The 24,191-nt window shown below is 39.7% G+C and overlaps 1 protein-coding gene across 6 annotated transcripts; it reads left to right on the top strand.

The window, feature by feature from the left end:
• Positions 1-694: 694 nt before the first annotated feature.
• Positions 695-23,877, top strand: nfe2l1b (nfe2 like bZIP transcription factor 1b). 6 transcript variants are annotated; one of them, XM_023814362.2, is made up of 7 exons: positions 695-852; positions 1,830-1,892; positions 2,879-3,773; positions 12,806-13,036; positions 15,180-15,269; positions 18,830-18,982; positions 19,074-23,877. In XM_023814362.2, the coding sequence occupies exons 3-7, from the start codon at positions 3,204-3,206 to the stop codon at positions 20,478-20,480; spliced, it is 2,451 nt and encodes an 816-aa protein (XP_023670130.1). In that variant the 5' UTR covers positions 695-852; positions 1,830-1,892; positions 2,879-3,203; the 3' UTR covers positions 20,481-23,877. The 6 variants fall into 6 exon arrangements, with proteins under 6 accessions (XP_023670130.1, XP_023670131.1, XP_023670135.1 ...); XM_023814363.2 differs by lacking the exon at positions 695-852 and adding an exon at positions 1,199-1,344; XM_023814366.2 differs by lacking the exon at positions 695-852 and adding an exon at positions 1,359-1,573.
• Positions 23,878-24,191: the final 314 nt, after the last annotated feature.

The raw sequence follows: 24,191 nt of genomic DNA, 5'->3' as shown, positions 1-24,191 counted from the left end.
TTTGAATATTAAACTGACCTGAAAGCAAAGCATTCCGTGACATTTCTTCAGCAACAGCTGGTTTGTTGTACATGTACAAAGTATAAATTCAGTGTCAACTATATGAATAAAAAGTATGTATTAAATCGGTTAATGGCATAGACCAATAACATGCTTTGTAAATACTGATAGAACTGGTCCCAAGACATGATGAAACTTGTTTACCTTGGGTTTTTAATGTTTGTTATAATTTTTACAAATAGCTGCGTAAATGTAAAGTGTAGAACATTTAAGTGCCTATCACTAACAATGAAATGTATATATGTTTTTGCTTTTAACTTTAAAATAAGTTTGATGATTTACTTACCCAGATTATCTTGCCAATCACATATCTCACTAAAAATCTGACATTTTGCAGTAGGTTCTCACATTTTTACAACTGATTTAATTCAATTTGTTTGTAATATTTAAGAATGTCTGGCATTGCCTTCACTTAATATATTATTAGTTCGTTTTAATATGTGTGCTCAATAAATGCAAAATCCAGGGGGTGTTTTTATAGATGGCGGCATTGTGGAGGCGCTCTCACGCTCGGCGTCATTTAGTATATATACATTACACTTAATTCCACTAGTTACAGTATCATATTGAGATTCGGGGATTTCGGTCTGACGCAATGATCTCATTCAAGGCGGCTACTGGAACATTCTACGCATGCGCTGTTTAAAAAACGTGCCTGCCCGGCCGAGCGTTGGTGGAAATTTTGCAAGTCATGGTGGGCCGTTCAAGCAGGCAAGGCGGTTATTGAATAACTACCGACATGTAAATAAGTTAAATTTCTGGAAATATTTGGAGAGTAACAACATATAACAGGTACTTAAGTTTTAAGATCATTTCTTTATAAAACATTTGCTTGTTTGTAGCTTTGGAAAATAGAACGCTAGCTGGGCGACCAGGAACTGCTCCATATGTATTTGTTATCATGCGTACTGAGTTGATCGTTTCTTACTAATGTTGATAACTTTTTACAATTACGTCATAAAGTAATATCACACTGTATAAATACATTTTTATAAGATTTTAAAAATCCTTGTTTCCCCTGTTACTCACACTGCACTTGTAATGTCCCACCCCGTTCGCTGCTTTATTGGTCGAAAATAGTAAGAATCCGGTAAATGCCTCTCCTCCTTAAACCGTGATTGGCTGGAAAGCCTGTATGTCACCTTGTCGCCACCTGTTGCTAGGCTGCGTGTCGCCGATGGCGGAAGCGACCCAGCTCACTACTTCCTGGTCCTCGGCAAATTGTGTTTTGTTTGGGGAAAGCGATATACGTCGTGATAGCCTTCTGTACCGACATATCGAAAGGTACATGCATCTTTGAATCTGTAACATCAGGGCAATCTCGGAACAGAAAACATTGGCAATGCGAGAAGTGAGGGGACCGGAGGGGACATAAAAGCGAGACTGCACGTCACTTAGAGGGAGGGGATGCAGAGTGAAAGAAACAGTGAATAAATTCGCACGCTGGCCAGTTCACCTTCACAACAACCTCCGGAAACATCAAAATAACGGACAAGAGCCTGGTGCCTAAGAAGTATAGTAAGCTAGCTAGTAAAAATGTTCTGTGAAGAAACGATTTAGCCTTTAGTATTGGCCAGAACATATCGATAGCTCTGCATTTAACGCATGGTTATAGGTCTTGGTAGTAAGCTAATGCGTGCTCGTCTGCGACACGGCAAAAAACCTGCTTGATACAGTTTAGCTAGCTTAGATATCAGTGCTGCATATTGTGAACTATAACCACCGAAACGGGAAAACAATGATTTTCTACGTTTATGCTCGATTTCCAGGCAAAGGTGGATCTTGAAGGATTTCTTTGACGGAAACAAGAAGGGGCCTTCGAGCTTTGAAAGGTGATAATCTCAGCAAGATTCAGTTTATATTCTAAGCATATATTAAATTTTATTTGTCCTGCTGTAATAGTTTTTATATTTGTTTGCTTTTATCTTTTCTTGCACAGTGATACTAATAACTGATATGTAGAGTTTGCAGGGTTTTCATGGGGTTATGTTTACAAGTGTTAATGTAGATGTTTGTTAATTTTTACTTTTTGATTATTGTAAAGAATTTAATATGTATAAAATATGGCGTTGTTACATTTTATCTGAGTGGTATTTTATTGAACTAGCTAGGATGTGTCTGCTGAAAAGAACCATCTTAATAGCTGTTACTATAAGTAATTGAAATATATTTATTGTTTTACTTTTAGTATTCACTGTTTTAAGTGATTGTTCTTGGTATGTATGGTGTTTACACATTTGTATTTATGTGTAAGTATTGTTGAAACTTTGATGTAGATCTTGTATGACCATTCCACACCCTAGAACATTTTATTCTTGCTTAAATAAAATGCTAGTAAAGAAAATATTCTAAAGAACATTGCAGAAGATGTGTGGAAATCACATATAGATATATTACAATGGTATTTAAATCGAGCATATTTTTGAATAACTTGAAATAAAGAAGCAAGTTTTATGTAGGGAAATTGGTGGTGCATGTGTGGTTTCATTACATAGTATAACTTCTTGAGCTTGGAAAGGTGGGGCTATTACATAGGAGTTGGTCAGATTGCATCATCAAGGGCACCTGCCAACAGCAAAGAAAGTATTATGACAAACAAGTTTAGTAAAAGTAGGTCAGACTGCTATGGAAAGTGGTTCTTCATCTTCCTGTAAAGATATCCTTCGTTATAAGGTCTATGATGAGATTTTTTTTTTAATCTTTTGCCTTAAGAGTCACACAGGATAATTTAGACACTTCAGGTCTTCATTGTATGATGCCTTATTGTTCACTCCAAAATGGGCTGAATTTGTATTTGTTGTTGTTTCTGTATGTGTAGGTGTATGAAACCTTGCCAAGGAGGAAGACCATTTTCAAGGAAGCAGTTTTGCAGATTTATTTCAGCCCAATCAGTGTATACAGTGTTTTTCAAACGAGAGAAGTGGAAGATTCCAATCTTTTATTGTCTTGTATTTAGACATTAAATGAAATCCACATAACTATATCCAGCTTCCATTTTTAATTTGTAAAATTTCCTTTTTGGCACTACTCTTAAACTTTTTTTTTTGTTAAAGAGAGCTTGTTTTTTTTTAAAAAAAAAAAAAAAACCTTTTATTTCTGTATTTTTTTTTTTTTTTCTTTTACACTTTTTCTTTTGCTAAGAAATGCTTTACCTGAAAAAGTATTTCACAGAGGGCTTGATTCAATTCACTATCCTGTTGAGTCTCATTGGGGTGAGGGTGGATGTGGACACCTACCTGAGCTCTCAGTTTCCCCCACTACGAGAGATCATTCTGGGGCCCAGCTCAGCCTACACACAGACCCAGTTCCACAACCTACGCAACACGCTGGATGGCTATGGGATCCATCCCAAGAGTGTGGACCTGGACTACTTCTTCACCACACGCAGACTGCTGAACCAGGTGCGCTCATTGGACCACCTGCGTGTACCCAGCACTGAGCTTAGTGCCTGGCTGGTGCACCGTGATCCTGAAAGCGTTGTGTCAGTTGCTGGTCAGTCTAGCCCCAGCATCGTACTGGACAATGGCAACAGTCTGGAGGACGTAACCAACCCCGAGGGCTCAGCCATGAGGGGCGGAGGCACTGATGGGGAGAGTTCACCTGACACCAGTTACACCATCAGCGGCGAGGAGAATCTAGGAGCTGTGGCTCCCCAGGATAACCAGGACCAGGGTGGCTGCGATGGAGACAGCAATGATGATCTCACTAAAGAGGTAAGTTACCCTCAAGCCTGGAGGAAGTAACAGAACTTGGAACTAAATGCCTTTTCAGGTACAACATGGGAAATCGCTAAAGCCGATTTCTTCCTAAATGTTTTTAAATGGTTAAAATGCTTCTTGAATAATTTAATAGTTAATTAATCAGCACATACCTGGGTGAGTAATTAATTCTGCATAAATTCTTGCATTCCTGCACAGTGGTTCTTGCTAATATGTGCCGAACTTGACTGGACTTATTTACCAATCGACCATAGTACAGCAGAGGGTTACTGAGCAAATAGACAGGGTCTGGGAAATAATGAAAGCTGCTGGCTTGAATTGTGGCCTGCTTTCAGGTTTGTGATTATTAGGAATGTCGCAGCTTGTTTTTGCTATAGGTGAGCAGTGTCATTAAGGCAAAAGTAACATATTTAATAGAATATCATCGTGCCTTAATTTTCAGCACATTCTCCATTGTGTTTGTGATTTGCTCCTACATTTGATTAACTTTGAGCAGTTTCACTTTCAATCTTTGCTGTTGGGATAGTTGCAGTTGGTACAGCTAGGGGAAAATAACTCTCCATGGTCTTACCGAAAAAAATAGTAATTACATATTTTACTAATATATTTTTTAGTGATGGAAACTCTCAGTGGCCTATTTGTTTTACAGTGTTCTGTTACACCATGTTGAGCAACAGGGACATCTGATAACGGGAGCTTGGCATGTTTAAGCCTATCATTACATACTAGGTCACCAATACTTGTTTACATGTTACATAGGCCTTGCAAAGTGAGTCTTGTTGACGAATGGATTGGGATCAAGTCACCAAGAAAATATTTAAATTCTGTAGCCTATTATAAGTGAGCAAGGCAACAAGGTAACATTCTCTACTTATTTTTAATTAGTTTAAAAATGGTGCATCTCATAAAGATACTGAGTGCTGTGGAAGAATAACCGGTGGGGGCTTTTTGATGGTGGTTTTCAGTTTTTGTTTATATATCATTTTTGTAAAACCATTGAGGAAGTTGCAAAGCTCATAACACACAATTGAAATGCTTCTGATCACTTGGGTTATATTTGTTGTTATATGTAACTTAAATATAACTCAAATTCAGGGAAATGTAATGTTGACCTGTCTTGCAGTTGTCCCCTGATGACACATACCTTAAAATTTAATTATGACAATAGACCACTGTAATCTGTATTCCCTCTGGTTCAGAATGTTCGTATTCAGGTTTGTGCACTACGTGAGCTTGTCCAGTCATACCTGAAGAAGGCAGCAATCAGTTTATGAATCTAACTAACACATCGTGCCTCTAATGTCAGAACCTTGTTTTGTGCCCAGTTGGGGGGGGGGGAGGGAGAAGAAAACTCGTCACCGTTGGTTTGTAAATCAGATGGGAACAGGAAATTGAACTGGAAACAGGAAGCAGAAGAATCAGGGTGTCTTTGGCTTTGGGACTTGATCAGAAGCTCCCTAGCTAGCATGCTTGGCCCTGTTATGAGGTGCTGAGATTTTCTCCCACACTAGGGCACACTGGCAGGGTTTGTGGTTGCCTGTTTTTTGTCCTCTGAATGTCATTGCCCAGACATGCCCTGTGCTTGGGCCCCAGTCCCCTCATTTGATTTGCTAAATGTGTTCCCAGACACCTCTGTGGAGAACGCAGGCTGTCTTTGTTTTTCCAGTGCAGCTGACATTTGATGACAGGTGTTCCAGACCTGTTTTTTTTTTTGTTTGTTTGTTTTTTTTTTTTTAATTTTCGGGGGTTTGTCAGAACTGTTATGGTAAAGTCATTGTCTGAAGTCCTCCTTGTATGAATGTCTGCCACTTTCTAAGCTATCTGTGCAGGATATAGTTTAGCAGTGTATTTTGGATTCAGTGAATGTGAATTTTAGTGTCAATGTAGCTATAGACCTGAATAATTAGTATCAAATTATTTCAGTCTAAGTAACACCCAAAGGAAACCTCTTTAACTGCATCTAAAAATCAGACCACAGACATTGTTTTAGACACAAAGAAATCAGGAATTCTTATGCTGCTACATGGTTCCTCCAGTGGTGGATTTAAAATGTACCATTCAGCTTGGGTGGTGTTTTGAGACTCCATCTTGGGTGACTGATTTGTGGGCTGGGTTATGCATGTGTGTGTTCTGGGTGGTGTCCAGCCCCCCTGTTTCTCAGTCGCATCTGAACCTTGCCTGATAATTCTTCACACAGATTTTACAGAACAATATAAATCGCACTGATGCCTGCAGACCGGACGGCTGCACTAGTGTGTCTTCCTGTATTTCTTTCCATAGCTATTTGTTGGGACGCTCTTAGGCAGAAGCCAAGCCTCTGAGTCACATGAGACCGGATAGTTGCTATAAAAAAGTCAGAGTGCACTCTAGACATGCTGTGCCCCCGCTTGTGGGCGGAGTCAGTACCATACCGATGTTTGTCCAGAGGCTCACTTTATACATCAGATACTCCTTATATTTTCATTTCACTCTCGGAAGTTTATGCTGAAGAAGCGGAATTGATTTCTGTAGAGCAGAGTTCCCCGATTCCGGTCCTGGAGGGCTAGAATTCAACACAGTTTGCAGATTTCCCTGCTCAAATACACCTACTAAACCTGGCAATTAGCTGATTAAAATGTGTTTAAGCAGGGAAATTTTGGTGGATTCTGATCCCCCAGGGCCAGAATTGAGGCAGCCTGCTGTAGAATACGATATAACTGGTTGAACATTGTATTTTCTAATAGGGAAACTTCCCAAGGCAAAGAGGTATGCAGTGGTAACATTCTCCTTGCTTCAGGAATCTCTGACGGAACCCAGGGACTTCCCAGCGGCCAGTGCATAATAGGAAACACAGTATTAACTAAGACTTTAGTCCAATAATATAACAAACAGTGCACTTTCCGGAAACATGACTTAGGATCCATAGACAAAAACATTGGGGGGGTCACACTCTTTAAGAGACTTACATTATACCTCACTCAGTGAAAATGATCTTTGCATGGGATGTCTTACTGCAAATGGAGAACCATAACACTGGAAAGAGAAAACAGATGATGTGAAGTAAAAGAAATGTTTCTGATTTTTTTTTTTTGTCGTTGTACATGGTAGGAGTGATTGACAGCAGATACTTTTAAGGGTTTAAGGGCGTTATGTGTTTTGTGCCTCACAAAACTTCAAATGGAGGTAGTCTAGTATGGCATACTCCCTCTTTTGGTACTTTTCATAATGGATCTATACATATTTGCAGCAATCCTTTGGGTGTGGCTGTCTAAGTGGAGGATTTGTTAATGTGCATTTTTAAGAATGAATTGCCACGCTCATGAATATAATGGCCAGTGGCACGTGTATACAGTAGTACCTCGACCCACGAACAGTCATCGGGTTACAAACCAGATGTTCAAAATTTTTTTTGTACTGGTTCGCGAACCGTGTTTCAGGCTGCGAACGCACAAACATCCCCTAAAAGCGCCCCAAAGAACCACCCAAAGTGTACATTATGCCCAAGAACGGTTGTGGAACATATAAAAAACTTGTAGATGTATGTCTTTACTATATCACTTCAGAGGTTGAATATCTGAAAAAAGAAAAAAATAGAAACAGAGAACGTGCTGTTATAGTATTACTGTTCAGTGATTGATAAACTTGTTTGTGATGGTTTTTAACAGTCACATATCTTTACATAAAATTACAGTATTTCATTAAAAACATAAATTAACTCCTGTTTAAGTGTTACATTCTCATTCACACACTGTGGCAACTGCGTATTGTTTGTTTACAGTACAAACAAAGAAGTTCGCCATACAACGCGTGGCATCACAAAATGTGCATAAAAATTTTAGGCATGTGAAAATAATGTACAGTATAAAAAGAAAAATCACATTTTTGAAATTACTGCATTGTTTTTGACTGTTACTCAGTCTTTTAATGTTAATTGTTTAGTTTTTCGGGGGGGATGTTTTGTGGTTCTTTTCCGTGTTTTGGCGTCTTTCGAGCAACCTGAACGCCAACAAGCGTATGCTCAGTTGTGTATTGATCCGTCTTCTGTAAAAGTATGTTCTCCCCCTTTTTTTGCTCTTTAAGGTTATTTTAATTTAAGTCTATATTCTTGGTCACAGAAAAACATTTAAAAAAAAATTGAAAAAATTCAGTGTTTCTGCAGTTTGAATTAATTATTTGAATTTACATTATTTTAAATGGGGGAAAAATTTCATTCAGGTTGCAAACTTTTCAGGTCACGAACTGAGTCCTCGAACGAATTAAGTTCGTGAGCCGAGGTATGACTGTATATTGTTTAGCATGATGGCATGGGCGGTGTTTAAGTCTGATCAGCATATTTGTTCACCATGAAAAGAGGTAACTGAACAGCATCAAGCACCTTGGAAATATGATTCATAGCTGTGCTTTTAGCTTGCACTAGTCAGCAGCTGTGTTGCAATTTTCACTTGTGTAGAATTCATGGTTTCTCAGGTTATCTGAAACATCTGGGTTTGAACTGGTGTCTAGTTATTCTCCTGCAGTATGTAATAATTCACCATGTATCTGTGTGTCTCTGGGATTCTGTTTTTTTTTTTGTTTTTTTTTGGTGTAGTTCCTGAGCTCACGTTACAGAATTTCTATAAGCTTCCTAGAGCCTCACAGACGTAGGAGATGTTTCTGTATGATCTTTCAGAGAAAAATCGCTTGAAACGACCATTCTGAATTACATTTTCAAAGTGTGGAGTTTTTCTCTTCCCAAGCAGTACAAGGAGATTTTGCATCCCATGTAGATTCAAGAAGGTGGACAAAGCTCCCTTTTACACTTACCTTAAAGAGAGCACCTCTCACCTGGAGTACAAGAGAATGCATTCTGCATTTTAACTCATGCCCTGCCTCATCCTTGGCCTGCAAAATGAGATTGGTAATTATACCATTATAATAATTATACAGTATTTACATGGAACAATAGGCTGTCTGAAGCTGCGCCTGGCCCCGCATGTGTGCTTGTACGTAGCGCAGGTAGCCTCCCTCTGGGCCTCGGCTCATAGCCCATCTGTCACAGGCCCTTCCTGAGTCCAGCATACCGCCTGCATGGCCACTTATGCTGACCTCACAGCTGATACTTCACATTTTGTTTCTCTACTAGTTTTATCGACAGTGTAAGTCCTAGCCCCACACACACACACACACATACATACATATGTATATAATTTTTTTGTTTGTTTTTCCTGTTCCTATGCTTGCGTTTTTATTGGAAACATGGAACTCCTGTTTGATATCAGACCTTTTGTTCTTCTGACATATTTACTTAATCTCTTTTTCTACCAACTTACTTCCTGTAGCTCCTGCTTCTGATTGGATGGACGTTGTCATGTGATATCAAGCAGTCAGCCCTTACTTGAAGTCAGTTTGGGTGTGACTGACTGTGCTGGTTTGGAACTTGTTTTTATAATGGGACCTCTGTAATTTTGTGTTTTGACAAATGACTGCAGAGAGATGCATTTATAGTAGGGCATGTGAACTTGCCCGTCGTCTTAAATCACGTCTCCTCCCTGCCATGGCTTCCCTTTGTCACCAAGGCAACCTTAGGCTTCCTTTGTGTAATGATCAGTCCCTTTCATTACTCTACATTCGATCTCTTGATGGTGCGTCAGTGAGTTCTTTGGCTTTGCTAAATGTATTGTTGTACATGTAATTACTGTTGGTTGGTTGTGATCCTCCTTTACATAATATTTGCTGCCAGGAAAGCAGAAGCGTAACATCCCTCTGCAAAGTTCTACTGCTAGAGTTATGGCTGCTGATAGAGCTTAAAGATCTGTTTGCGCTCTAGTAATGTCTCCCCCCCCCCCTCTCTTTTTTTGAATTTAAAAAAATGACATGCTTGTAGAAATATCTGCTCCATGTTAGAGGTGGGTCGATACACATTTTCTCAGTTCTGATCTGATTCCTATACACAGCTGCCGATACTGATACATATTCCGATACAAGCTCTTTTTGCTTTATTTTAATATGATAAATATACATATAATAAATATTTATACATTATATATTTTCTAATTGGTAAATACTAATGAAAAAACATATGCGAAAAAATCTTTAATTAGGCTTCTAGAAACCCACATAACGTACTGTTCCACCTTGTTTGTAGGTCTTGTTTATAGCGTTTGAGGCATTTGCAGTTCAGTATGAACATCATCCAAGTATAAGCATGTGGTGAATGCTTAAAATGTCCCCCAATGTTTCTCCCAATGGTAACAGCGTCACTTACACGAGGGGCTGTGCAAAACAGCCCAAGTTTGCGACCCCCAAATCATCCTTCGTTTTTTTCCATATTACTCGCGTTGTCTCTCACAATTGCGTGCACTTTGTTTGGTGGGATTTTCCACTAAACACTACTCCCACCTCTCAAAAAACGTTGTTTTTACAAAGATTGCAAATCTGTGCTACTAGTTGTTGTTAAAAGCGTAAAATACTCCCAGATGGTCACTCAATCTGATGTTCTTAAGCTCCTCGTACTGCAAACAGTATGCGTATGACGTCACAGCAGGCGGAGTTACAAAAAACTGAGTGGCAGCGTTGGCGCTCAGCTTGAATGCCGCAAAAACACATCTAAAATAGGAAGAGCTGTCGTGTGAGTGATTGTACAAATAGATTTACCACGAAATATGAGCCATCGTTTTAGAGACTACTGAAAACTAAATAACCAAGCATCAGACGTGGATCGGTCACGTACGGCCGATACCCGATCCGTCTAATTGGTCTGGATCAGTGCCGATACCAATATGAATATTGAATTAGTGCAGCTCTAGTCCACATGTATAGAGGGGCAAATGGAGGACCTTACAACAACCCGCTAATTTTTTAAAAGCATAATTTTTCAAAAGTTTATATTTTATGTCAAGCAGTATTGTGACCCATATGCAATATTATATAACAGTGAAACTGAATGGTAATTTTTTTTTCAGTTTTATAGATATACTTGTGTTAAGCCAAGAACCTGATTCTGTAAAAACAATTAAACAACAATTAAAGCTATTTTGGTTAATGAAAATACACTTTTTAATCATGCTCAATATTAAAATGCATTATTATCTTAGTAGGGTAAAGAGTCTCGTAAATACAGGGAGTTCCCAATTCCTATACTACAGTGTACTGTAAAAGGTACCTAAGCCAGCCTCATGTTTGTGTCCTAAGCAGTAAGTCATAGACTGTTTAAAACACATATGTGTTCATCGTGGAGTGACAGTCCTGCAAATGTGCAGCTATGTAAATTATCCATACATTTTTGTTGTGCATGCACACCCTGAGACAGACTGGCATCCCATTCAGAGTTTACCCCTGCCTTGTTTCCAATCCTGCCTGAGTTGATTCCAAGGTCCCATGTGACCCTGATCAGGATGAGCAATTTCAAGACTGATGGATATATGAATGTATTCTCTCTCTTTTTTTTTTCTCCATCTATCACCTCTATTATGAGAATAATATTGGTAAAGTTAATGGAAGCCTAAATTTAAGTATCTGTCTCTTCTTTATTGCAACAAAGGGATCTATGTTCTGAAATTAGGTTGTGGTTTCTTTTTTCTGTGGCCCTCAGCTCTTGTATTATTGAGCTGTTTTTATACCTTAGACCAGGGGTGGGCAATCTTATCCGCAAAGGGCCAGTGTGTATGCGGGTTTTTGGGATATTCTTTAGGTCATTTGTTCAAATCCAGGTGTGAGTCTGACTCTTCAGGCAATCAGTCCTCTAATCAGTAATCTAATTTGAGTGTTGTAGTGAAAACCCGCACACACAGCGGCCCTTTCTGGATAAGATTACCTACCCCTGCTTTGCACCATGGGCTCCCAAACTATTCAGCCATGACCACTGAAGTAACGGTGCCAGAGACCCATGAGCCCCTCTAGCTGGTTGAAGCATGTCGCGCACATGCTAATAGGTCTGTTTGTACATAGACTCATCGCTTTGATAACACAAAAGAAACACTGTATGCGCTTTGCCATTAAATAACATTACCTTATGAAGTCAGGTCTGGGTTTAATTTTGGAGATGGCCACTCGGAGATCAGCACATTTAGTTGGGATCTTTGTTTTTTAATGTACGTTAGCACTGAGAAAGTCTTTGCATAAGTAGGTAGATCCCAACAGCATCAGTGTATCTAGTGTCTTTTGTCAAAATTCTGTATTAACCAACATTTTATCTTTGTTTGTAAAAATGAAATATTGCCTACATACTGTTCTCATATGTTTCTCATGGCGCTGCAAATTTTCCTGCAGCTGATGTTGCTACATATCGTAAATTCATTGGCTAATCACTCCAGGGCTCATGTGAGGACAGACGCAGTAGACTGACGACACATTGTCCTGTTTTAATGTTTTGGAATTTTATTTAAATATTCTGGAAATTCTTGTAAGCTCCCCCTTGGGATCCACAGCTTCAGACAGTATGTTTTGTTGGGGCATTTCTAATTCCATAAAAGTTGTGTAGTGTAAATTTTTATTTGGCAGATTTTTGTACCTTGCTAAGTATCACGTCAATGAGGACTGGCGTATTTCTGCTAGAAATATTGATTTACTCACATTCAAAATTCAGATGCTGCCCCTTTTGGCGATTTTAAAATATTTGTGGGATGGAAACATGGATTCTCTTAGGTCAGTCTAGAATCAACTCTATTTACTGGCATTATATTGTTGTTGCTTTTTATTTGTATTGCCAAATTTTATTCTGATTTTAACTTTTCAGATGTCTTGGTTTATTTTAAAAAAATATATTTTTAATAATGTCAAACATGGCCTATATTGACATGTACAGTTTGCTGTACATGTCAATACTCTCTGCAGAGCTGTAGGGTTAAAAGCCAGTGTTTCCCAATCCAGTCCTCGGAGAACCACAGACAGTCCACGTTTTTGGCTCAACCATGTGGACTGTCTGCCAGGAAGGTCGGGGGGAGCAAAAACCAGGACCAGCTGTGGATGCCCAAGGACCGGGCTGGGAAACAGTGTTCTAAGCGGTTAATATGGCTTTACTGCAGTGGGTGTTAGAGGCCTGTAGCTCAGCTTTCATGTTTGTTTTGAAGGATATTGATCTGATTGACATCCTGTGGCGCCAAGATATTGACCTGGGTGCTGGAAGAGAGGTTTTTGACTACAGCAGCCGCCAAAAGGAGAGTGAAGTGGATAAGCGCCCCCAAGAGGAGAATGAGGATGGTGTGGAAAGGGAAGAGAGCTGGAGGAATGGAATCAACCTACAAGGGGGGCAGACTCACACACGGGTGGATGGCGAGACAGGGGAAAACATACCTGAGGAGGTAAGAAGTCATGAATCACCCTGAGCTTGAAAATATCTGTGTGCCTTTGGCCCAAAATTAAATGCAGCATCCACTTCCTGTGTACACTGTATTATGGGACAGTATCTGTTTTCTTGTTAGGCACTCGGTGTTCCTGGCAATTTATAACGCCCTCAGCTTGGTTGTGGCCCCCGTTTTACAGCGTCCCATTATTACTGTAGCATTCAAGATAAAGGGACTCACCCAGCTGCGTGGCCCAACTGCAGCGATAAATCCAGGACTCGGGACAATAAATTGTGCTAAAAACTTCACACTCCTAAATTTTAGATAGTAAATTCCCACTCGACCAATATTCAGTACTACGTATATCATTTTCTGGGACAGTAATGGGCCTTTAGTTCAGTTTTTCAGTACTGTGGTTTGCGGCAGTTGTGTCCTCCATCTGTAAGGCGAAAATACTGATTTTCCAGGTCTAAATGATAGTTTAGATGTTCACAATTAGTATGATGTGCACAATTAGAATGAATGATTGTTTTCCGGATCTGTTGGGGTGGATTTGTATTTTTATCCGCTTTCAAATGTAAAGCATATATCAAAAAATTTTAATTAAAAAAACAGCTTTATAAATAATATAGTAAATCCAGCTCATCTAATGCCATGTTCATAGTAAGAAAGTATCCAGCGTATTATAAAACATGAGCTGTCCCTGTCATTTTGTTTATTTGTATTGTGACTGATGTGCTGACATATTAAATCACACCAGTACTAATTCTTTGGTGACTATTTTTAAGTGCTCTAAAAATGCCAACATTGTTCTGGGAATTCTCTGCTGGTTCTTCAAGTGTAGCCTCCAACACAAACGTGACTCAGACCTGAGTTAATAGCTGTTACTTAGTTTCTGACTTTTTTCCAAAAAAAATACAGAGAACCACTGTTACTGTGGTATTTTGTTGTGCTTCCTTTTTATTTGGCAACATTCTGGATCATAAAATGAAAAACTGATTTGCTAAAGCAATTTGAGAAGTAAATATATGTCAAAGGGCATATGAGGAAAATACGCTTCTGCACTTTTATCGATACGTAGTTAATATTTCTGTCTGTTTAGTACATATGCAAAAATATTAATGAGTGCTTATAATTATGGTTGCCAGTATGACAGTACAGTTAGTGTTTGAACTAATTTTCACTATTGACATCACCAATAAATGGGGTTTTGCAAATATTCATTATCAAGAACACTAAATGTGATTGAAGATCAAGGTTTTACTAAAAAGAATGACACACAGATGTTCAGTGTATGTGTGTCCCTAAGAAAAAGATTTGTCAGATTACATAAGATTAATTACGTTACATTACATAACTAATTAACAAACAAAATTAAATTACGGGGCATCATGGCGGTGCAGAGGTTAGCACTGTGACATCACACCTCTGGGTTCGAGTCTCCGCCAGGTTCCGTGTGTGGAGTGCATGTTCTCCCCGTGTCATCGTGGGGTTTCCTCCGGGTACTCCGATTTCCTTCCACAGTCCAAAGACATGCTGAGGCTAATTGGAGTTACCAAATTGTCCATAGGTGTGCATGTGTGTGTGAATGGTGTGTGTGTGTGTGTGTGGCCTGCGATGGGTTGGCGCCCCATCCTGGGTTGTTCCCCCATCCTGGGTTGTTCCCTGTCTTGCGCCCATAGCCTCCAGGATAGGCTCCAGACCCCCCGTGACCCTGAATAGGACAAGCGGTTTCAGAAAATGGATGGATGGATGGATGAGTTACATGTACATGTCAAGATGTGTAGAGAGCTCTAGCTGTTTTTGTCTGGCAGACTTCCCTGTTAGAGTACGTCTAGAGCACTGCAATAGAACATAGTGGAAATTCAGAACAGCAATAAACACCGGTTTAGGTGCACCAGTTTGCATACTCACTGGAAGTGAAACTGAAAGTTCCTCGCGTGTGCCAGTCGAAAGGAAGGGGATGACAGAGAGAATGGTGTACGTCTCTGTTTTTTGGCTGCGTGTGTGTTGTTTTTTTGTTTTTTTTTGGGAGATGCGCAGTATGATGAAACAGATGAATGTGTGACTTACCCAGAAACTCGGTCCTGTCGTCTCAGGGTTGGCCGTCCTGTGCCGCTTGTTTTGTGAGATCAGTGATCAGTGTTGTCTTCTCCTGTAGCTGCTCAGCCTGGGGGCTCAGACCTCACTGTCCCTGCAGGAGTGCCTGAGGCTGCTGGAAGCTACATTTCCCTTTGGAGAGGAGCCTGAGGTAATACCTCTGCAGGTTTCGGTGGAGGTTAAGGAATGCTGGTCTAAAACCAGGCATTGCATATTAATTCAAATTATGAAAACCACGTCAGTCATACCTGCTTAAACGATATGAATTAGTCAACATAATTTGAATTTGTTTAACGTATCTGTAATTTGCAGCTTGTTATTGTCAAGTGAGTGTCATTAAAGGCATTTCTAAAGGCTTGCCATTGTCTGATGTAGCAGAGTTTCATACAACACTACAATAACTTGCATCCTTATTCGTGTAGTAAACTAATCAGTACTGTAAAAATCCGGCTGTTTGTGGCTGTTTAGGTTGGTAAGTGAAGCGGATCCTGATTGCTTGCTGTCATTGTTGCCAAAAGGTTTTATTTTATAATGGGAACTTACATTTTAGCAGTAAACTAATAGGAAATTATAATGCTTATACAAAATAATTAGCTTGTGCTGCATTGACAGTTTTAATGCATAGTTCAGGAAAATGCCAATTTAAATGTCAGCAAATGTATGGCGCTAATGGGCCCTGTTGTGTAGACGGTTTATTAGTGAGATGTTGTAGAACCTGCATTGCCGGTTGGCTGTGAAACTTGATGAACACGACGAACCACCTTGACTGAAGCTGGTACTTTGATGCTGTACTATTCATTTCCCTTATGACCCGCCACTTTATTAGAAATGGCATTCTAATACTGGATAAGACCTCCATTCCTCTCTGAACAGCTTGAATTCTTCCTTTGTGGCATGGACTCAACAAGGTGCTGCAAAATTTCCTTAAGGATTCTGGTCCATGATGATGGGGTTGCGTCATGTTACTGCTACAGATTCGATAGCACGTTCTTGCTGTGAATCTCCTGTTCCACACATATCAATGGAGCTCAAGTGAATTCAGATATGACGACTGGAGACTGTTCATGTTCATGAAAGCAGTTTGAGAAGACTTGTGTTTTATGAAGTGTTGCATTATCCATCTGAAAAATAAAGCTGCCATGATCCCAGGAAAAATTTATGTAACAATGTTTGACATTTTTGCATTAAATATTGTGATATTTACAAAACAAAAATTACCTGAAGTAAATTAGCTAAATAGAACTTATTTACCATTACAGTCTGTCAAATAAGTTGATGCTGCTGCCACGAGTTGCCAATAGACGCACAGCAGTGGTAACGGAGCGCTTGCCTTTGCTCAGTATCGTGTCTATAGATTCCAAACCGTTTTCATATAGCAGAAGTCGAGTGTCTTTTGGTGACCAGTTCTTGGTCGCTTTTCTCCTCTTCACTCATTTTTGTGTAATTTCTCAGAAATGCACCAGGCTATTTGAGTGAGTCTGACAACAATGACTGGCGCATGCAGAGCTCATGCAGAAGCATTTTTTTTATCCTATTCTAGATAATCTTGAAAAGGAATGATCATTAATTGCAAAGCTTTCTAAGTTTATTATTATTGTTATTATTATCTATGATGGGAGTATAAATGTTTTAGCGTAACTTTTTGTCTTAACCCAGCTGTCCTTCTTTGCCGACTGCATGTGCATATAATGCACGATGTTGATATTACTGTTGCACATTGAGCAGATCTGATTAGATGACTGATAACTTGTGGCCATGAAGTGATGCACATGATCAGCAACAATATTCAGAGGCTGTGGTATTTAAGCGATGCTTGATTGGTGTTTGTAGGTTGGGGGCATATCAATACACCGTCAGCCTGAACTCTTCACACCAAGTAGATTGGGTCCATGGATTGATGATGTTTACGCAAAACATTCATCAGACAAGATGACGTTTTTCCAATCTTAAACTGACAATTTTTGGTGAGCCTGAGCCCACTGTAGCTTCCGTTTTCTGTTCTCAGCCTGACGGGGAGTGTAACCCAATGTGGTCTTCTGCTTTTGTACCCCATCTACCTCAAGGTTATGCAACGCTGTGCATTTGGAGATGCATATTGAAAAAAGAATTTCCCTTTGACATCAATAAAGTGTCTTATCTGCTCGTTCCATTGTGAAGTGTAGCTGTTTGTTACTGTAGCCCATCCTCTTGGCTTGAATCAGCTTGGCCATTCACTGACTTCAAGAAGGTGTTTCCACCTACAGAACTGCTGCTCACGGTATGTTCATTTCACCATTTTGGATAAACTAGAAAACCGCGAAGAAAATCCCAGGTGATCAGCAGTTTTTGAAATACTAAACCAACCCCATCTGGCACCAACAGCCATGCAACAGTTACAGTCAATTAGATCACATTTCTTTCCCATTTTATTGTTTTATATAACCATTAACTGAAGCTCTTGACCTCTGTCTGCATGATTTTATGCACTGAGCTGCTGATACATGATTGGCACATTAGATACTTGCATGAACAAGCATGTTTACAAGTGCAGGGTGACTCGATATTTCCCATGTACCTTATAATTTTTGTAGTTTATCCGTGAGATTCAGATAGGTGGATATACAAGAGTTAATTATTCTCTCATTTAAATACACTTGTAAAAGATTAATAAGATCATACTGATGGATTGGAATATGACATTAAAATGTGATAATGCAAGAAAAATTCATTATATTCTTTGGGTTCTACTAATTAATTATATCTAGATAAATTCTGTTTCAAGGGCATATTTTAATCCCACTGCTGCATTTACTGAATAAATGACCTCATATACTATAATTACTAAACCAAGAATTCATGTTTTCCATTATTGAAAATTAGCTTTTATAGTTCTATTTGATGTTAACTATTATGGTTTTACTCACAAAGGTTATTGTCTTGACGATTATATATTTGTTACACTAATTAGGTCTTTTGTTTGTGCACTGTGCATGGTGTTTGCTTTTGCAATGTGAATACACTAACCTTTTAAAGATGTTTAGACAAGTTTAAGGCTTTAGACAAGTTTAAAGTTTAAGTTATCACTTATGTATAACTATATAATATGTGCATACATACAAAATGTATAACAGTTTATTTTTTTGTGATTAGATGTGATTATCTATCCCTCCATCTTTCAACAATGTATCCCGAGCAGGATAAATGAACATGTGATTGGATGTTTTGTGATTATTAAACTGGATTAGGTTGAACAGTAGAGCTCATTTGCTTTGTTTTGGTGTACTGAGTGGTTCTGTTGGCAAAAAAAGAGACAACGGGTTCTCAATATAAACTTCCACAATTGAGATGGCTTAGAAAAACATTAATAATGTGTCTGCTGTGTATCAAGCCTTTCAGGTCATTCATCTTTCCTCCATCATGACATAACTACTTATGTGAAATGTACTTAAATTTACAGTTGCTTGTTGCTGAAGGGATTTACTTGTGCATGGAGTTATGTTGGTCTTCCTATCGGCTCTTATCTCATTTGGAGCTCATCATTCAGTTCTGGAACAAGTATGCAGTGGTAGCCTTTGTGTTGCTGCTGGCTAACGCAACTGGTAAAATTGTCAGGTTTATCCGCTACTAAGTGTTTACATGCATAAGGCACGAATGTCTTTCAATGGCAGGTGGTTTGTCTTTCATTATAATCTAGGATTGTGTTTCATTTTCTTTCTTTCTTTGTGCTGATAGTTTACAGATACTGGGACCCCAGAGCTAAGAGGACCTAGTCATGAGGGCCCCTCCACTTCTCAAAGCCTCCTGCCCCCCCAGTTGCCCCAAGCTGAGCCTTCCCTTGACTTGGAACAGCAGTGGCAGGACATCATGGCCATTATGGAGCTGCAGGTAAAGATATATAGTCTGTTGCAATATTTTCTTGTGCATTGTTTATGATTATTTTTTTCTTACCATACTTTTTCCCGTCTGCTTTGTGAAGGACATGGAAGTGAACACCACTGCAGATAACCCATTCCTCAGTAATAACACCAATGGTGGCAGTAATAACAACAGTGGGATAGAGTCAAGCTCCTTGGTCACCTTTGGACTCTCCAGTCCTACTCTTATTAACCAGAATGTAAGTCTTCATCAGGCTTCCTTGCCCAGCTGTAGCCAGGAGTTCCCACACTTCTTTGGCCCAGAGTTAGATTCTCCATCCACACTTGAAGCTTCTGGCCCACATCAGCCTGCCCTCCTTAGCCTTTCGTCCAGCAACTCCTCCAACATCAATTCTACCTTTGGGGCCACTAACCTGACGGGTCTCTTCCTCCCACCCCTCCTCAATGGCACCAGCAACATCACCTGTACACCGGTGCTGCAGGATCCTCTTAACAGTCTACTAGAGGAAGCCATGCTGGATGAGATTAGCCTATTAGACTTGGCCATGGAGGAGGGCTTCAGTCAGGCCCAGGCCTTTCAGCTTGAGGATGAGCTGGACTCAGACTCTGGCCTTTCCTTGGACTCCAGTCACAGTCCTGCCTCACCCAGCAGCTCGGAGACCTCCTGTTCATCCTCTTCATCCTCCTCCTCCTCGACCACTTCAGCCACTTTTTCTGAGGAAGGCGCTGTAGGCTATACCACTGACTCCGAAGCAACATTAGAGTTAGAGGAAGGTGCTGTAGGTGGCTACCAGCCTGAATACAGCAAGTTCTGCCGCATGAGCTATCAGGACCTCTCCCAGTTCCAGAATCTTCCCCAGCTGGAAAACATTAGCCACAACCACACCTACAACCTTCCCCTGTCACCCAGCTCAGACCCTGAACATCAACAGCCACTTAATACTGTGGGGAAGAAGACCAGCCGTGATAAGCAGCAGCAAGCCAAGCTTCAGTCCCCGCAGGACTTCTTGGACAAGCAGTCGAGCAGAGATGAGCGCCGTGCTCGTGCTATGAAGATACCTTTCTCTAATGACAAGATTATCAATCTACCAGTGGAGGAGTTCAATGAATTGCTTGCCAAGCATCACTTAAGTGAGGCCCAGCTGGCCCTTATTCGGGACATTCGCCGCCGTGGGAAGAACAAAATGGCAGCACAGAACTGCCGCAAGCGCAAGCTGGACACTATCCTAAACTTGGAACAAGGGGTGGATGACCTGCGCCGCACCAAAGCTAAGCTTCTGAAGGAGAAAATGGAGTTTGTGCGTTCCATCCGACAGATGAAGCAGAAGGTGCAGAGCCTGTACCAGGAGGTGTTCACTCAGCTGCGGGATGAAGATGGCCGGCCCTACCCTGCCAGCGAATACTCTCTTCAGTACGGCCCTGACGGCAGCATCCTAGTAATGCCCCGCAGCATGGTAACCGAGCAGAGCCGCAAGCCCGATAAGAAGCAGAAAGACAAAAAGAAGTGAGCCTGCATCCTTTTCCTTTCTTGTACCACCAAAAAAGTCGATGGGGTGAATACTTTTACTTTGACCAGACTCAAAGAACAAGGAATTTAACAATTCTTCCTGCTTTAGTTTTTCAGGATTTTTGGTTCCAGCACTTTAACAGTAAACAACTGTGAAGCACAAGTGCTTTGTTTTCCTACACATTTTGTTTCGAGAAATTAAGTGAACAGGAAGTAAACAATCAAAAACAAAAGTTAATGGAACTGTTCGGGAATAAACCGTAACTGGATCCTGCAAACTAATTAGGCAGAAGAATGTATGGTCATGTAATGTATGGCATGTAAGTTTAGGAAGAAAGAGACTCAATCAGCTTGATTGAATTTGCTTCAGACAGGGTATACATTGTGGGCCAGCTTTGAAGAGTACTTAAATGGTTACTCTCCCGAGTAGTTGGCAAATATGCCATGGTAGTACCCGTGATGAGTTGACACGCCCACCCATAAAGAAGGGGGAATGGGAGACTTCAGGTCTAAGATCTAAGGATTTAGTTTGACCCAGATATGTATGAACTGCTTTTCAAAAAGTGAAGCAAAAGGTAGTAATTCTCCTGAGACATAGCCAACGTTCACCAAAGGTTGTATGGGGTTCCTTTTTTTTTAATAATAAAAAAGGACAACTTGCAGACAATGCTGCAATGGTTCAACCATGCTAATACTGCAGAAAGGACAGAGATGCTGACATTGTGTCAGAGACTTGAAATGTAGTGCTCCTCCGAATCAAGGATCTCCGAGGCAATTTAAGGTAGAAGCGGGAAGATGAACAGAGAAGTCAACTGGTTCATGGACATGCTAGGCCGAGAAAAAGCATGGCTTAACTGGAGACTGGACTGAAAGAAGGAAAAATATACGAGGAAGCACACATTGCATTACAGATATAAAAGCCTTTGTTTATTTGTATGTACCACTGTTGTCTGTTTGCCGCTTCGACCATGGTCTGCTGGTCTCTCTCCATATCTCTCTGTCGCAACTCCCATCACTCTATTGCATCGTATCAGGCATTTCCTGCACTTACTGCACTAGATTTAAAGGCAAGCGCTGGTCCTCGGGCAAACCTCCCATACGGTTTCACACAGACCACTTAGAATGGACCGGATTGTGCTTTAGATCAATACCCTAAAAAAGGTGTTGCACGTCTTAATAGAGCACCTTTTGAGAGAGGATTTTGGGGATGGCCAGCCTGGGCCTTGTTTGTTGCATTTGTCAGTCCCAGAGCACTGAAGTTCTGTTCTGCTGTATTGTCAAGCCAGTTTGGATACCTTCTGATGATACTTTCTATGAATTAGGATAGAAGCCAGTGCACCACCACCACCCAACATCTCCATCTCCCCGTATGTGGGGCATGGAGCCCTGTGCCTTACGTTATCTCTCCCTCAGTAGCCTCCTTATTGAGTACTTGTATCATGTTATCCTTTTGAGTGAACCTATGCACCATAAATTAACATAAAGAATACAGATGACGAAGGCTGCCTTTTTATTTTAAACCTAACAGTTGATCTGCATATTAAACTGTTAATTTGCCAGTTTTCAAATGGAGAAGAAACCCTGTATTAATTGAAAGAGCAGTCAGTCCTTTCAAGATACTTTGCCAGATAGTACTTCTGATTGTTATGGATAGAAATAAAGTAAAGCACTTTTTTTGCTTGCATGTGTAGAGGCAGAAACATCAGGAAAGGACATGATGCAGAGTGTATTTATTTATATTAATCCAGTGTTAATTTTACTGTTTGTCAGGTGACAGGCTGCTGGAGGGTGGCACATATTACAGACATACATGCTTATTGGAGACGAAACAAATTTGTGACTTGGGTTATTTGGGTCTGTTCTCATTTCCCCAACCTACTTCCTGGTACCCTACCACACAAGCCTGGTGGTAGTTTAGAATAAGCTATGTTTTGTTCACAAGGCTTGGTGTTGTGTTCTGCGGGATACTGAGAATAGTGTTTTGTCGTCAAACTACACTGCATATTTGCATTCCAAAGGATTAGCCTGGATAGCTTGTAAAAGTCAGTGCAAGCACTCAAATAGCTATGCTCAGTAATTTATAGGCGTCAGTTTAATTGTGAGGTTGTCTAAGTCAAGCCTGCATTTGTTATGTTAAGTGCTTTTTCCTGTAGTACTAAGGAGGTTATGTCACTCGCTATAAGAAAAAAAAAAGGAATATAAATGAGTAAGATTAGCTTTAGCAAGTATAAGAGCGAGTCATTCGCTTGAATTGCATATAAATCCATAATTTAATCTTCATTATCATCAGCAGCCCCACATCAGTCAGTGCGTTTTTGTTTTAAATGAAATGTCTGAAGTGTAAATACAATTATTGCAGTAAAAGGAAATGAATTGCTGATGTCACATGTTTCTGTCTTTATTTTGGGGGGAAAAAACAACTAAGGCATAAAAACTGGATAGATGATTGGATGGATGGATGGATGAATGGATACTACAGGGTTTGTGTTTTGTCAGAAAAAATGAAAATATTAAAACCAACAAAAATGAAAAAAATTCTCTGAATTGTGTGTATTTGAAGAATTCACTCAATATACTTTCCAAAGCCGTTTTTCCTTGTGTCCCCATTTGTTCACTTTGTCCTTTGTTTGTTTTGTATATATTTTATTGTTCTGTGTTTTTCTTCTTATTTTCATATTCTTAAAGTATTCTGTTTCATTTTGGTTGTACATTTTTTGTTTCTGGTTTACTTTGAAATGTTTGCTGGCAATCTGGGATTGTTTTAATCATTAATAAAATTTTTATTTTCTTTGACCAGTGAATTGTGATGTTAAAATATGAAATGTATTCCCTAAGGAAATGATTGGTTTACAGGAGTCTTTCTTTTCTATTAGAAATATTCTTTCTTTCACAGTTATTATACTAATGCAGTTATGAGTAGTCAGCTGTGCTGTGACTCATATTTTTAAGAAATGCAGTTACCCTGTTAAAGCCAATGTTTAGCTTTAATTATTTTAACATCAGTATTTTCATGTTAATTAATTTTGAATTTCATTTGAATTTTAGTTTCGTAATAGTTTTTGGGAAGGCTTAAAAAATCACGAAGCTCCAAAGATGGAAATCTTCCTTTAAATCACAAAACACTGGATTTTTGTAGTGGTATGGAATGGTATGCAGAAGAGAGTGGGATGAAGAAAGGATGAAGCGTCGTAATTTAGACCACATCTTCACCACCAAGAGAAAAGGTGGTGTAGTGATTTATCAGTCAATGGTTTAATTGTTATTCATCAGCAGTTCTATTCCAACCATGAATTCGTTGGGCTGTTAACATGGAAAGGTATAGATATTGTATCTGTTAACAGAGGAAAGATCTTGTTATGGGTATGTTCATGCAAATAAACAGTTAAGTTTTTTTTTTTTTATTATTATTATTATTATTTTCCTTGGTTTCTTTTGTATGCCTCAAACAATAGTCCAACGAGTATGGTGAAGAGTGCTCTTATGCCGTTAATATGTCAGTTTGTTGTAATGGATTGGCATCCTTCAAGGGTATATCCTTATGTCCTACTTTTCCCTGATAATTTGTGTATAGATCAATATATTTTATGCAGTTACAGCACAGCGAAGAGAGTAGACCTGCATTCCGCCAAGTGGATTAGCCAGCTGGTTCTTATTTTTGTGCAGTGTCATGGACTGTTGCCTATATGGCTTTTGGAGGATTCCAGTGACTTGT

Source organism: Paramormyrops kingsleyae, chromosome 5, assembly GCF_048594095.1.
Source record: "Paramormyrops kingsleyae isolate MSU_618 chromosome 5, PKINGS_0.4, whole genome shotgun sequence".
NCBI lineage: Eukaryota > Metazoa > Chordata > Actinopteri > Osteoglossiformes > Mormyridae > Paramormyrops > Paramormyrops kingsleyae.
The sequence above is the reverse complement of the archived record's forward strand: the minus strand, read 5'-3'. Positions and strand labels throughout refer to the sequence as shown.

Bases quoted from the DNA above. Each gene is read 5' to 3' on its own strand.
- nfe2l1b (XM_023814362.2), top strand. From the start codon at position 3,204: ATGCTTTACCTGAAAAAGTATTTCACAGAGGGCTTGATTCAATTCACT. The intron at 13,037-15,179 runs GTAAGAAGTCAT...CTTCTCCTGTAG, and splicing joins GGGAAAACATACCTGAGGAG to CTGCTCAGCCTGGGGGCTCA. The intron at 15,270-18,829 runs GTAATACCTCTG...TTGTGCTGATAG, and splicing joins CCTTTGGAGAGGAGCCTGAG to TTTACAGATACTGGGACCCC.